The sequence below is a fragment of the Sus scrofa genome, chromosome 4, assembly GCF_000003025.6.
Source record: "Sus scrofa isolate TJ Tabasco breed Duroc chromosome 4, Sscrofa11.1, whole genome shotgun sequence".
Lineage (NCBI taxonomy): Eukaryota > Metazoa > Chordata > Mammalia > Artiodactyla > Suidae > Sus > Sus scrofa.
Genome location: NC_010446.5, coordinates 124,225,759 through 124,240,046, shown reverse-complemented (window position 1 = coordinate 124,240,046; position 14,288 = coordinate 124,225,759). Strand labels below are relative to the sequence as shown.

The 14,288-nt window shown below is 46.9% G+C and overlaps 1 protein-coding gene across 4 annotated transcripts in view; it reads right to left on the bottom strand.

The window, feature by feature from the left end:
* FAM69A (family with sequence similarity 69 member A) overlaps window positions 1-10,633 on the bottom strand; it is a 129,926-nt gene extending 119,293 nt beyond the window's left edge. The window contains exon 1 of one of the 4 annotated variants that reach the window (XM_021090226.1): window positions 10,610-10,633. Coding sequence is in view for 2 of the 4 variants with exons in the window: in XM_021090223.1 (XP_020945882.1) it covers window positions 9,769-9,822 (54 nt within the window). In the remaining 2 variants the exon portion in view is untranslated. Of the gene's footprint in view, window positions 1-8,553; window positions 9,439-9,768; window positions 9,918-10,609 lie in introns of those variants that run through there. The other 3 variants (XM_021090223.1, XM_021090228.1, XM_021090225.1) reach the window with 3 other exon arrangements.

Sequence of the window (14,288 nt, the reverse complement as noted above, 5' to 3'; positions counted from 1 at the left end):
GAAAAAAACAAAACATTTTAGGAAGTGATCGATTTTTTCTAACTGCCGGAATTCAGTTGTAGGCTTTCTGTGCAGATTCCTACCCCTTGGTTTTTTTTTTTTTTTTTTTTTTTTTTTTGGTCTTTTTGCTATTTCTTTGGGCCGCTCCCGCGGCACATGGAGGTTCCCAGGCTAGGGGTTGAATCGGAGCTGTAGCCACCGGCCTACGCCAGAGCCACAGCAACGCGGGATCCGAGCCGCGTCTGCAACCTACACCACAGCTCACGGCAACGCCGGATCCTTAACCCACTGAGCAAGGGCAAGGACCGAACCCGCAACCTCATGGTTCCTAGTCGGATTCGTTAACCACTGCGCCACGACGGGAACTCCCCCCTTGGTTATTTAATCACACTGATCTAGCCACTGCTGTGAAAAGACCTGGCAGCTGGAATTGAGGGTGCTGCTCAGGTTGACTTTAAGGTAGAGACAGGATCCTAGATTTTCCGGGTGGATCCAGTGAACCCTTAAAAGCACAGGAAGGAGTCAGAGAGGCTAGGCAGAGAAAGGTAGAAAGGGCTGAGACAGAGGAAGAAATCAGAGAGCTTGGCACCGGGAAGGACTCCACCCACTGTCACTGGCTTTGAAGATGCAACACAGGCAGCCTCTGGACGCTGAGAACAGCCCCAGCAACAGCTAGCAAGGAACTGCAGACCTCAGCCCTACCACAGCATGGAACAGAAATCTGAGAACAACCCGGTAGAGCCTGGAAGTCAATCCACTCGCAGAGCTCCAGAAAGAGTCAGTTCATTCGCAGAGCTCCAGAAAGAGAGTCAACCCCAGGGATACGCTCATGTTCCACCTTGTGAAACCCAGAGAGAAGAGCCAGCTGCTGGGACGTCTCACCTACAGAAATGCTAGATAAGGGTACAAATAAACCAGGGTTACGCCGCTAAATCTGTGGCAGTTTGTTACAGGACCAGTGAAAAACTAGCACGCTCTCTTTCATCACTGAGTTCAAACACGCTCTCTCAAATCTCATTTTCATAACCGTCAAGGTAGCTGTGGACAGAGTTCATTCATTTATATAGTCAGACGCAGTTATTATAAAGCCCGTCTAATTTATTTCTCCCCCACTTTTATTTTGGCAATGTTTATAGAAAACGTACACCCATACTAATCAACTGCCAACATCGTCCTACCCTTGTTTGTGCTCTCTCTCCAAACATGCTGAAATCCCCCCCTTTCCCTCTTGCTCTCTGTCAGTGGTTCTCAGCTGGGAATAATTTGCCTCTCAGAGGACATGTGGCAGGGTCGGAGAGATTTCTGATTGTCACCACCAGGCGGGGAGGGGGGTGCTACTGGCATCTGGTGGGCAGAGGCCCCAGATGCTGCTCAAAGTCCTACCATACCCAGCCCAACATCACAAGGAATTGCTCGGCTCCCAATGTCAGCAGCGCCCAGGGTGACCGTGCTCTTTGTGTATGTATATCAAACCTATCTTCCTGAGCTATTTAAACGTAAATCACACGCAGGATGAGACTTTTTTACCCTAAATACTTCAGTTTATATCTTCTCAAAATAAGGACACTTCCCTATATGACATAATTGAATACTGATACAATAATATTATTCAATATATAAGGATCTGGCAGTGCCATGAGCTGTGGTGTAGGTCGCAGACGAGGCTTGGGTGTGGTGTGGCTGTGGCTGTGGTGTAGGCTGGCAGCTGTAGCTCTGATGAGACCCCTAGCCTGGGACCCTCCATATGCCGTGGAAGAATATAAAAAGACCAAAAAATAAATAAATAAATGATAAAATCCAGGAATCAGTCAAGGGTTCAGAGGCTAGCACGTTGTTAAACACTTCAAGTTTAAAATAAATAAGTTCTAATTTTCAGGCAATGAGGGGTCAAGAAGTAAAACATGGGGTCCCGGCTGCGGGAGCTATGAGTCTGTGACTCCAACACTAGGTATGTCTAAAACAGAGGTAGTGATTAATTCAGAGCGTTGTTCATATGCTACAAATCTCTCTTACAATAATGACCTCAAACTTGATTGCACTGTTCTTGGGAAAGAAAGGGGAACTCTGTTGCCAATAATCCATAAGCCTGTTGAATAAGCATCTTTCTGAAACAATAAGTAAAGAAGACACTTTTTCCAAAGAAGACGTACACATGGCCAAGTAGGGAGTTCTCTGGTGGCTCAGTGGGTTAAAGATCCTGCATTCTCACTGCTGTCGCTTGAGCTGCTGTTGTGGTGAGGGTTCAATCCCTGGCCAGGGAACTTCAACTTGCCATAGATGTGGCAAAAAAAAAAAAAAAAGGCTAACAAGCACATGAAAAGAGGCTCAACATCACGAATCATCAGGGAAATGCAATTTCCATCCACAATGAGATACCACCTCTCATCCCTTGTGATGGCCACTAAAAACAATAACAACACAGAAAATAATAAGTGCTAGTAAGGATGTGGAAAAATCGAGCCCTTGTGCATTGTTAGTGGGAATATGTTAGGGTGTAGCCACAAGAGAAAACAGTACACTGTGCAACTGTACAAAAAAAAAATAAAAACAGAATTACCCTATGATGTCGCCATCTGACTTCTGGGTATACATACAGAACAGGTGAAAGCAGGAGCTCAAGGAGATACTAGCCCTCCCATGTTCACTGCAGCACCATTCACAACAGCCAAGAGGCAGACGCAACCTAAATGTCCTTCAGCTGATGACTGGGTCAAGACAAAGCGGCATACGCGCACGGTGGAATATTACCCAACCTTTGAAAAGACAGAACTCCTGCCATCCACTACCACATGGATGCATTTTTAGGATATGACACTAAGTGAAATTAGCCAGGCACAAAAAAACAAACACTGAATGAGCCTTATCTAAAGAAGACAAACTCAAAGAAACAGAAAGTAGAATGTAGTTACCAGGCTGGTGAGGAAGAGAAAATGGGGAGTCGTTATTCAGCAGGTATAGAGTTTCAGTTTTGCAAGATGAAAAAGTTCTACAGATCTGTGCCAATGTGCACATATTAACACTACCGTACTGTATACTTAAAAACGGCTACAATGGTAAGTTTTAAGCTATGTGTTTTTGGCCACAATAAGAAAAAAAAAAAAAAAAAAAAAAAAGGAATAAACCCCTTAACTACAACGGCATGATGGCACCTAAAAAAGAAAATTATTTAATTTCATGAAATAGCAAAAAAATCCTACTTATTTCTAAAGAAAACGCATCCACTAATATTTTGGGTTTTTTAAACATGTTGCTTGTACAGTATCCTGGTCTTTGTAAACTCATGTACTTTGGAGATGAGGAAGTTTTAAAGGAAAATTATTTACAAAATATTTGAATCTCTAGAAATAGGTACGTTAAACATGTGAAACAGTTCTCTCTCTTTTTTTTTTTTTGTCAGTTTAGACCCATCGCACCCATGGCATACGGAGGTTCCCAGGCCAGGAGTCTAATAGCTGCAGCTGCCGGCCTACGCCAGAGCCACAGCAACACCAGATCCGAGCTGGGTCTGTGACCTACACCACAGCTCATGGCAACGCCAGATCCTTAACCCACTGAGTGGGGCCAGGGATCTAATGGATGCTTGTCAGGTTCATTTCCACTGAGCCACAATGGGAATTCCAAAGCAGTTATCTTTTCAGTCAATGTGATAAGACGGTATTTACAGAATGCTCTAAGTATTGTTTTAAGAGCACCTTTAAAAAATGAAAACGTTTAAATGTTTTCTGCTAAAATGCTAACTGTCCAAAAAAGAAAACTTCTATAGACAATAAAAAACAACACGAGAATACATTAAGATGAAAACGGGGGCAACTGGGAGGATGACAAGTGTGCAGGCTACAGTCTGAAAGCATCGTGCGGATGAAATCTGCCTGAGAATTCACCTTTCGAGTTTCTAACACAGGCAGAAAAGCAATAATGGTAATATCAAATAGCATTTAAATTCTATGCTTGAACTTAAAACATTATGGGCTACGTACGCTCCCTGTACACTCACTGGTCTCATAGTTCCTTTCAGGCAAAGGCAAATGTTTAGTTCTGAACAGCCTATATAAGGGAGCTGATGAGAACCACACCACCCATAGTCCTTCTTCCCTTGGGGACTAGGGAACAACCACCTGATCCAATTATCCTTAGATTTAAAATAATCCTGGGAGCTGAAAATGACCAAGAAGTCATATTACTCTTACCACAGTCATCACTGTCACTCTTACCAGCTTATCGGTATCAGTAACCCTATCTGGTGCTAAATCCCACAAAATACCCACATGAGGTCATAAAGAACCAGACTATCAGGGGTTCCCGTCATGGCGCAGTGGAAACGAATCTGACTAGGAACCATGAGGTTGCAGGTTGGATCCACTGACCTTGCTCAGTGGGTTAAGGATCCGGCATTGCCGTGAACTGTGGTGTAGGTCGCAGATGTGGCTTGGATCTGTGGCTGTGGCTGTGGCATAGGACAGTGGCTACATCTCTGATTCGACCCCTAGCCTGGGAACCTCCATATGCTGCAGGTGCAGCCCCAAAAGGACAAAAGACAAAAAAAAAAAAAAAAAAAAACCAAACTCTCCCCAGCAGCCACAACTGAAAAATAGTACTACTATAACTCAGAGTCGGGTATCAGAAATGTGAAAGAAATGCCAACACCCTGATTAGAGCATGCCACCTATCCATTCATTCATGACAGCCTTACATATTGAAACTATTAGATAGTCATTTTTAAGAGGATGCCTTAGGAAACTGAAAACTTTCGTGACTTAAATGACTTGCAAACCCTGAGACGGACCCAAGAATCTTGGACTTTGAATTCCATTAGAATCGCACCAGCTTTTTATATGCAACATGCACGCAGGCAGGATGACTGGAATGGAAAGTGTGTCTAATCTAAGTACAGAGAATTAACTTAAATTGTCTTAACTTTCATTCTTCCAGGACTTAATGACAGTGAGAAGGAAGAAGGTATTATGAAGTAAAACCAACGAATTATAGGGCTGGAACGAAATCCCACAAAATGCCCACATGCTGTGTTATCAGTCCCACTCAGACGATGAGTAAACCCTAAACAAAGTGGATCCTAATTTGCAGAAAACACACTGCTAAAAACGGACAAACGCAGGTGTCATTCTGGGTCACCATACCCAGCAGGCCACAAGGAATAGCATCATAACGGGGTGTGGAAGGAAAACACTGCCTTAAAAGTGGTCCAAACTGGTTAACACACACACAGATTCTGATCTCAGAGGCAGGATTCTACTCTGTTCAATGTGCCACAACATTTAGCCTGTGCAGGGAGTACTACTTCCCAGGTAAGCCTCCAACAAAAGAGCTAGAAAGGCTCAAAACGCTAAGTTAGTGTGCTCTGGGAATGATGCCCCGCCACAAGCCACTTGTTGCTCAGGTAGATGCTTGATGCTGACCTACTTCAGGCAGGTCACAAGCCCTCCTGGCTCACAGAGAGGCGGCCAGGCAACCAGTGTGCCTGCTCCAGTCCCCTGCACTGGAAAAAGCTGGCCCTGGTGAGTCTACAGTGAGAGGCAGAGGAAAAGACCACGCCGATGAGATAAACTCAATTCCTCTTTTCTTCCCACAACTTTATTGAGATATAATTCACACACCATACAAGTTATTCATTTTAAGTATACAATTCAGAGTCATGCACAGCATAAATTGGAGACCATTTCCGTTACCCCCAAAAGAAACCTCGTATCAGTCCCCCCCCAACCCTCCCGGCCCTGGGCAACAACGAAGCCCTTTTCTGCCGTTATAGATTTGCCTATTCGGGACACTTCATAGAAATGGAACCACAGAAGAAGTGAGCAGTTGTGGGTGGCTTCCACAATATATTTAATGTTTTCAAGGTTCATCCATGTTATAGCATGTATCAAGTCTTCATTCTTCTTTATTGTTGAATAATATTCTACTCTATGGGTACACCACACCACTTCTTCACAAGCAGTAGAATCTCTTTTGCTATATAAACAAAACTATAAATAGCAATTAAGTCCCCACAGTAGTCCATAAATGCCTACTTAAGCCACACTATAGCTGAAAACATATCATTAATTGCATAATATACAGTTCTCTAGAAGCCTGATCAATTTTCACAGTGATATCTGGATTAAAGAAAATACTGGGAATGAAGCTTCTTTATAATTAAGGCAATTGCTTAAATCTCTTCCCCTGCAAACTGCAATAAGAAGAGGAACTTGTCAGGCCTGAACACCTTGGGACATAACAGCTTTTTGACTCCACCCACTTGAAGACAAACGGCAAAACTGCAAGCACACAAAGCTGGTCTCAGCAGCTTTCCTTCTCTTGATGGGCCCTTCACCTCTTCCCCATCTTTGAAATGCAAGTCCTTCCCGACCCTTCGGCCCTCCCCCTTCCCCTAAATAAAACAAGATCTTTTATATCTGCTGACTAATTACAGCCTCACATTGTTACAATATTATATTTACACAACATGTTACTAAATCAGACGTTTTCTAAGACATTCTCCCAAAACCTGAAAATGAGAATTAGCTTCCCGCCAAAGAACTTTTGGTAGGAACAAGCTGGTAAGGGCAGAGTTTTTTGTTTCATTTTTACTAAGAAACCCTCTCAAATCACAGTAAAATGGAGTTCCCCAGTGGCCTAGCAGGTGAAGAATCACGTGTTGTCACTGCTGTGGCTGCAGTTACTGCTGTGGCACAGGTTCAATCCCTGGTCCAGGAAATTCCACATGCTGTGGGCACAGCGGAAAAAAAAAAAAAAAAAAAAAAGACATAGTAAACCCACCCTACGGCAAATCAAATTTAGTCCTCAGAGGGTAATGCATATCTAGGAGGAGGGTGACAAAAAAATAAGGAATTGCTATTAATTTTGTTCGGTGTAATAACGGTATTATGCCTAAAAATATCCTTCTCTCTTAGAAATGCATACTGAAGTATTTGGTTGAAATGTTGTGATATCTGAGATTTGCTTTAAACTAGTTTAGTTGGAAGGAGGATACGGGGCAGGGGAGATGAAACGAAATACTGCTAATTGCTGAGGACAAGTGATGGGCACGTGACAGTTCATTATTCTTTTCTGCTTTATGTGTAAAGATGTCTAGAGTCAAATACTTTCAAAAAGAGAGAAATTCTTCTCTTCCTCTCAGTCTTTGGTTCCTTCACTTCTCTTCAGAGCCCCTACTGTTGTCCCTGCATATTTCTCAGATTATCTGATTGACGTCTTCCTGACTATAAACTCCATGAAGCCCACAGAGGTGTCTGCTTAGCTCCTGCAGGATCCCCACCACCTCACGGAGGTCCTGGCACGTGAGAGGCCTCCAAGAAATATTTATTAATTAAGCAAATGATGGAGTCAATAAAAGAAGTCATAGCAAGCACTCAGATCAATAAATGCTCAATAAATAAAGAGGGGGATGGTAGAAAGCCCGAAACCTCTGGTTGCAGCAAGCTAGCACATTCAGCTGGGTGTATTCGCCATTTACGTTCACATGCTCTTCTACCAAAATGTGGTAAAGGTGTCACGAAATAGACTTAATTTCACCTGAGCTGGTCTTCATTATGTTCACGCGATCACTGGACTAAGAAACGATCGTCTCCACTTGAGGATGTGAAAACCATGGAACCAAATAGTTACAAAATTCGTTCAAGGTCCTAATGAAGCAGATGCACAAATGAACAAAACTCAGTTCCGTGTTCCTGCCTCACGCTGTGCCCAAAGGAAGACAATTTTATTCTCAGGAAAAAAGAAAATAATAACAATTAAAAAGGAGTACTTATATACTACTTCAACTTTAAGTCGCTGAGAAACTGAGTAGCTAGCTGTACAATAGTTGAAAATATTTTGACTTCGCCCAAACCAATTTCAAGGTTGAAGTACCCAGGAGTAGAGGAAGCATTAAAGACAAAAGCGAGGCATTTAGGCAACAGAACAGCGGCAGGCAGGACGTGTGAGAAATCTGAAGGCCTTTTTAAAAAGCTGGTTAAGTTGAAACCGTATGCTGAGGGACAGCTAACAAGAACATTCATAAAGAGGATAAATACTAAAGCCAAGACAATGTTCAAACACCAGTTCCGCGAGTTCCCAAGTTTTAGATGTAGTCATCTTAAATGCAATACTGTAAGCAATAAAATTTCCGTTTAATCATTACTTTATAATGTAGAAATAGCCTACTACAATATCACTATACCCCCAAATCCTTTCGAAACGCTTAAAATCTGAGTTTAATTTGGTAATCAATAACGATACGCACATTCAGGAAGGCAGAAATACCAACTGTTTATCATTAACAGAAGCATGACTACTTGTAAAACTAATCTTAACGCAGCCAATCTGAACGCTTGTGTGCTATAATGCCAAAAAATGTCCCAACCACATCTGTGAAGACCATCCAGAACCAAATGAATCAGTCTAAAATAAAGTCTACCACAAAATCTAAAAAAAATAAAAACAGCGAGTTAAAAAAAAAAAAAAACCATGTTAAAGCTCTCAATACACTTATTTGGAGTATAGAGTCTGGAGAGATTCCCCCCCCCCCACATAAAGGGTTACAAAGACGGATCTGACCTGGGTTGAATTCCAGACGGGTTGGCTCGATTGTTACTGAAGGCACAATTCCTACCGGTGGAACTGCTGCTAAGAGCATTAAGTGTTACTCCTATACTCTGCACGTCATGGGCTGTCAAATCGTGCCTCCAATTTGCAGTAGCTGGCACATTGCAGCGTACTGATTCACACACGCAATTTCCAACCAAAAATGTAATATTTACTGGCCCCATGACGGCTTCTTCTCAACTTTTAAAATAATTTATAAAACCACCAGCTGAGCATGAATTTCCATCCCCAAGTAATCTATCAATACCTTTACGCCTCAATGTAAACTGTAAAGAAATACTGTCCTCTGAATGCAGGCAGCGCTGCTGACCCACTCACTGGGTCATTGCATTGATTTGTGGCTGTTTTTCCACTGGGGTGATGGATGTGCGCTCAGCTACTCTCGGTGTCTGCTAGGTCCCCCTGGTGACCAAAAGTACATGAAGGCAGTAGTAGGGTTCGAAGACAGGCTGGCAGCGGAACAGAGGGTGGAACGGGAAATCATGAAAAATTAACACGCGAACAGTACACATGACATGACTGAGAATTACGCTAGCATTGTTGGGGTATTTGAGATGGGCACCAGACACTGTCCCCTTCCTCCTCAAAAGCAAAGCCCCCACATCCACCCGCCTCGCTCGGGCTTCCGAGCCCTGCCTCCCGTTCAAATCACGGGGATGATGGAAAGACTGAACCAAGGGGTTCAGCCCGAGGCACATGGCGCTCCTCCAGGGTTTGGGGAGACACCGATGTGACAAACTGCCATAATTTTCTGGAAGAGGGAGGAATGACACACCACCTCTGCCACCACCTCCTGAAGACTCAGGACAGCGTCGACCACAGCCGACCCGCGGGGGCCCACCGGGAAGGGGTGGGGGGGAGAGCAGCGGACCGGGGGGGAGGACGGCGGCACGGACGGCCGAGCCGCGAACGCCAGGGGCGGAGGGTCGCACCCGGGTCACGTCCCGGGGCTCTCGGGGGGGCGAGGGGCGCGAGCGCGAGCCCGGGCCCCCGGGACGCGGGGGGCGCGGGCAGCGGCGCGGGCTCGGGGGCTGCGGCGCCCGGCGGCAGGGGAGGGCGCGCCGCCAGGTGCCGGACGGCAGGGGGCAGCGGGGTTCGGGCGGGCGCCGACCCAGGGAGGAGGAGGGAGGCGGGCGGTCCCGCGCGGCGGGCTCGCCGCCGGCCTACCTGGAGGTAGCGGGGTTTCCTGAGCCAGGCCCCCGGACAGAGACTCCTCGCCATGGTAATCACACATCGCCCCGCCGCGCCGCAGTCAGAGGCGGACCCGAGCGCGGGCGCCCGGCTCCCCGCCTTCCCGGCTCCCCGCCCCCAGCCGGGCCGGGCCCGCCCCCTCCTCCGCCCCCGCCGCGGCGCGCGCCGCGCTCCCCCCCGGCCCCGCTGCGCGGACGGCGGCGGGCGGCCCGAGGCCCAGCCTCCTGCTCTGCTCGCCCGGCCGCCGCGGCTGTCAGACCGCTGCCGCCGGCCCTGCCGTAAAGGGGAGTCCCGCCTCGCCTCGGCCGACACAAATCCGACTGCGCCTCGCGCTTAAAGGGGAGGCGTGCGGAGGAAGGAGGGGGCGCCGCGGAAGCCGGGGTGTCGCACGCTCCGCGCGGAGAGGGCCGGGCCGGCCGAGGGCGTGCGCCGCGCGGCCGGAGCGCCCGGCGCTGAGCCCGCGCGGACCTGGAGGCTGCTCCCGGCTCTCCGCTGCCCCGCTGCCCCGCCAGGCAGGTCAGACGCTCCCTGTGGACTCTGCTCCTTCAGCCGGGCCGTGTCTGGGCGGGTTGCACGGAAATTCGAGGAGAGCCTGGGGCGCCTTCCCCGGGGCCCGGCTTTTCCTCCCTCGCGCACGGTGGCCGGTGCGACCGCGGCAGGAGGTGTCTGCCGCAGCCCGAGCCGCGAACCCGCGCATCCCCGGAGCGAACGCCGACCCGGCTCCCCTCTGCTGAACGCAGTGTGCCCTCTAAATCCGGTTCTCCTCCGACCGCCTGAAACTTTTTGTTTCCAAGTACTTTTTTTAAAAAGGTCTGACCTTTTCGATTTGTTTTGTTTTCAGTCAGCTTCAGAGTTTCCCTGACCCCACCCAGGAACATTGATTCAAAAGGAAAAAAAAATTGAATTAAATACAGTCTTGAAAACAGGAGCTCTGGGACGTGGCATATAGCCTCTCAATTAAGACCGCATAACGCAGGGTGTGGTGTCTTTCTTTTGACGGCCAAGTCCAAATAAGGGAAAAAAGAGCCACCCTAGTGGGAGAACAGCTGGAGATCTAGCGACTTGGAATGGAGGAAGATGCGGTTTTGCGTCTTTTTACCTCCCACACCACCTTCTCACGTGGTGCCAATAAAGTTTAGGTGGCCATTCGGAATTCATTTAAAACTCACTCAAAAAAAAAAAAAAGAAAAAAAAAACAAGAGAGAGAGAGAGAGAGTTCCTCCTCTTGGCTCAGTGGCAATGAACCTGACTAGCATCCATGAGGTCGCAGGTTCAATTCCTGGCCTCCCTCAGTGGGTTAAGATCCAGCGCTGCTGTGAGCTGTGGTGTAGGTTGCAGAGGCGGCTTGGATCTAGCGTTGCTGTTGGCTGTGGTGTAGGCCGGCAGCTGTAGTAGTTCTGATTAGCCCCCTAGCCTGGGAACCTCCCTATGCCCAGGGTGCGGCCCTAAAAAGACAAAAGAAAAATAAAACTTATTCTGGCTTGTTGCTCTGACAAGAGGTTTCCCCAGAAGCAAATCTTTACTCGCTCTTACTGTGGGTTTTACCTAAGCTTTGTTCTCCTGCTTTCTGTTTCTGAAGAGATGCTTTTCTGTCCTCCCCGCCCCCAACCCAACACAGGCTTTATACCTGGGTGGTATTTTACTGCTGGCAAACCATTTTTCATTGATTTTGCAGTTTGCGTAAAGAGACCTTGGTAAATTCTGAGTAAGATAAGAATGGATACTACTGGTTTAATTCATTCTTTTATTCATTAAATAAGTAAATATTGAGCACCCATTGTTCTAACTGACTGGGTCATATACCTGAGCAAAATACAAAAATCTCAGCCCTTGTGGATGCTATATTTTAGGGGGCGACAGGCAATAAATAATAAATGTACTATATAAGAAAATCAAATAAGATAGTAAAGCTGATAGAGGATATTTAAAAAAGAGGAATACCCGTCATGGCTCAGTGGCTAACGAACCTGACTAGCATCCACGAGGATGTGGGTACAGTCCCTGGCCTCGCTCAGTGGGTTAAGGATCTGACGTGGTCATGAGCCGTGGTATAGATTGTAGACACGGCTCGGATCCCAAGTTGCATGGATGTGGCATAGGTTGCTGTGGCTGTGGTGTAGGCTGGGAGCCACAGCTCCGATTTGACCCCTAAGCCTGGGAACCTCCATATGCTGTGGGGGCAGCCCTAAAAAGACAAAAAGAAAGAAAGGAAGAAAGATACTAAGCCAGTGGAGATGAGGAAGGCTACAGGTAGAGTTGGTTTGGGAGAAAGATAAGGAATTCTCTTTGGACTCTGTTACATCTGAGATATCAGAGATTCAGGTGGAAATCTTGAGTAGGCAGTTATATACATGAGTCTGGGATTAGAAGAGTGGCTTAAGCTAGCAATGTATGTGAGATAGCAGCATTTTTTTTTTTTTTTAATGAGAGCTATGTTTTATTCGGTGACCTTACTGAGGACTACAGGCAGGGAGATGGGTACCTCTGAGGAACTGCTCTAAAGTGCTAAGGGAGGAGCCAGGACTTAGAGGAGTTTTTGCCAGTTCACGGGTGTGATCTGAAAGTCATCAGAAACTTATATATGTCAAAAAGTAGAAAAATAATCAGCCATGAGACTGGACAAGATCACCAAGGAAGAGAGTATAAATGGAGGAGAACCAGGGATGGAACCTTTGCAGCTTCAAGGCAGGAGAGGGGATGAGCCAGCAAAGGAGGCTGGGAAGGAGCAGCCAGTGAAGCAGGTGAGCTAAGAGTGAGGTGCCTGGAAGCCATGTGAATATAACGCTGTGAGAGGAGTGAGAACTGACTCTTGGGTTTAGTACCGTGGAGCCCATTGGTAATATTTCAGTAGAGCAAAAGGGTAAGAACTTGATTGGAAAGGGTTTACGAAAAAACAGGGGGAGAGGAACTGGAGGTGGCTAATACGACAGGCAATTCTTTCCAGAAGTTATCCTGCAAAGGGAAGCCCCGCAATGGAGGTGGAGTCAAGAGTAGGTTGAGCAAAAAATGGGGATAGATATTTGTTTTTCATGAGAATGATCTAGAAGAGGATGCATGCATGTAGGAGCAAGAAGAGAGCATTGCTGGAGCAGTGTCCTTGAGAGGGAAAGAGAGTTTGGAATCCAGGACGCACATGAAGGATCATGTGTAGACAGGAGCACAGGCTGTTCCTCTGTGCAAACTGGCAGGCGGGTGTGTGGGACTCTGCGAGTTCTCTTTGGATCGCTTCTGTTTTCTCAGGGACACGGGGCAAGTGAAGTCATCAAGCGAGAGGAGATTCAGAAGCACAGTGGAGGTTTGAGGAGAGAAGCCAAGGTGTGAGAGAGTCATCCAGGAAAATGAAAAGATGAGTTGACTAGGAGAGTATCACCTGCTTGCCGAGTATCCTTAAGGGCCCACTGGAGACAGGCAGCTACAGCGCTGAGTCAACCCCTAGCCTGGGAACCTCCATATGCCACGAGTGCCGCCCTAAAAAGATAAAAGATGAAAAAAAAATTTTTTTAAAAGGGCCCACTGGAGTTTGTGGTCATGAATTTAATTGGGATGCGTCGGCGTGATTGTGCTTTTCTTCCTCCTGCAATAATTAACTGCAAGGATGCAGGCTCAGAGTAGGCTTAGAATCCTGTGTAATCAGGTTTTACCAAGAAATAAGAGCAAAGAGAGAGAAGGAAGTCGAGACTGTAAATAGGAAGTGATTATGATTCATCATGGAGTTCAAGATGAGGGAAGAGTGGATATGGAGAGATTAAGGACAGAAAAAGTTCATAGGGGGAGTTTCCTGGTGGCCTAGCAGTTAAAGGAGCAGGTGTTGTCCTAGGTCACTGCTGTGGCTTGGGTGTGATCCCTGACCTGGGAACTAATGCATGCCTCAGGCATGCTGCTCACCTCCCCCTCCCCAAAAAAAAAGAAAAGAGAAAAGATGGTAGGATCAGTGAATCACAAGTCCTTGTGGGGTCGAGGGACTGTAGGAGTCAGAAGAATAAGAGGGGATTATGTGAAAAGGTAGGTGTACAATAAAGGGTGTGGCTCCCTTTTCTTTTCTTTTTTTTTTTTTTGGTCTTTTTAGGAACACACTCACAGCAGCTTATGGAGGTTCCCAGGCAAGGGGTTAAATCGAAACTGTAGCCACTGGCCTACCCCACAGCCACAGACAGCAATGTGGGATCCGAGCTTCGGCTGTGACCTACACCACAGCTCAATGCCGGATCCTTAACCCACTGAGCAAGGCCAGGGATTGAACCTGCGTCCTCAAGGATGCTAGTCAGATTCATCGCCACTGAGCCACGACAGGAACTCCTGGCTCCATTTTTGATTCTTGATGACAGCTTTCACAACCACAACTTCTCTTTTCCCTGTGCTCCACAGCTGAGAAAACTGATAAGAACACCCAGGAGTTCCCGTGGCGCAGTGGTTAACGAATCTGACTAGGAACCATGAGGTTGCAGGTTCGGTCCCTGCCCTTGCTCAGTGGATTAACGATCTGGCATTGCCGTGAG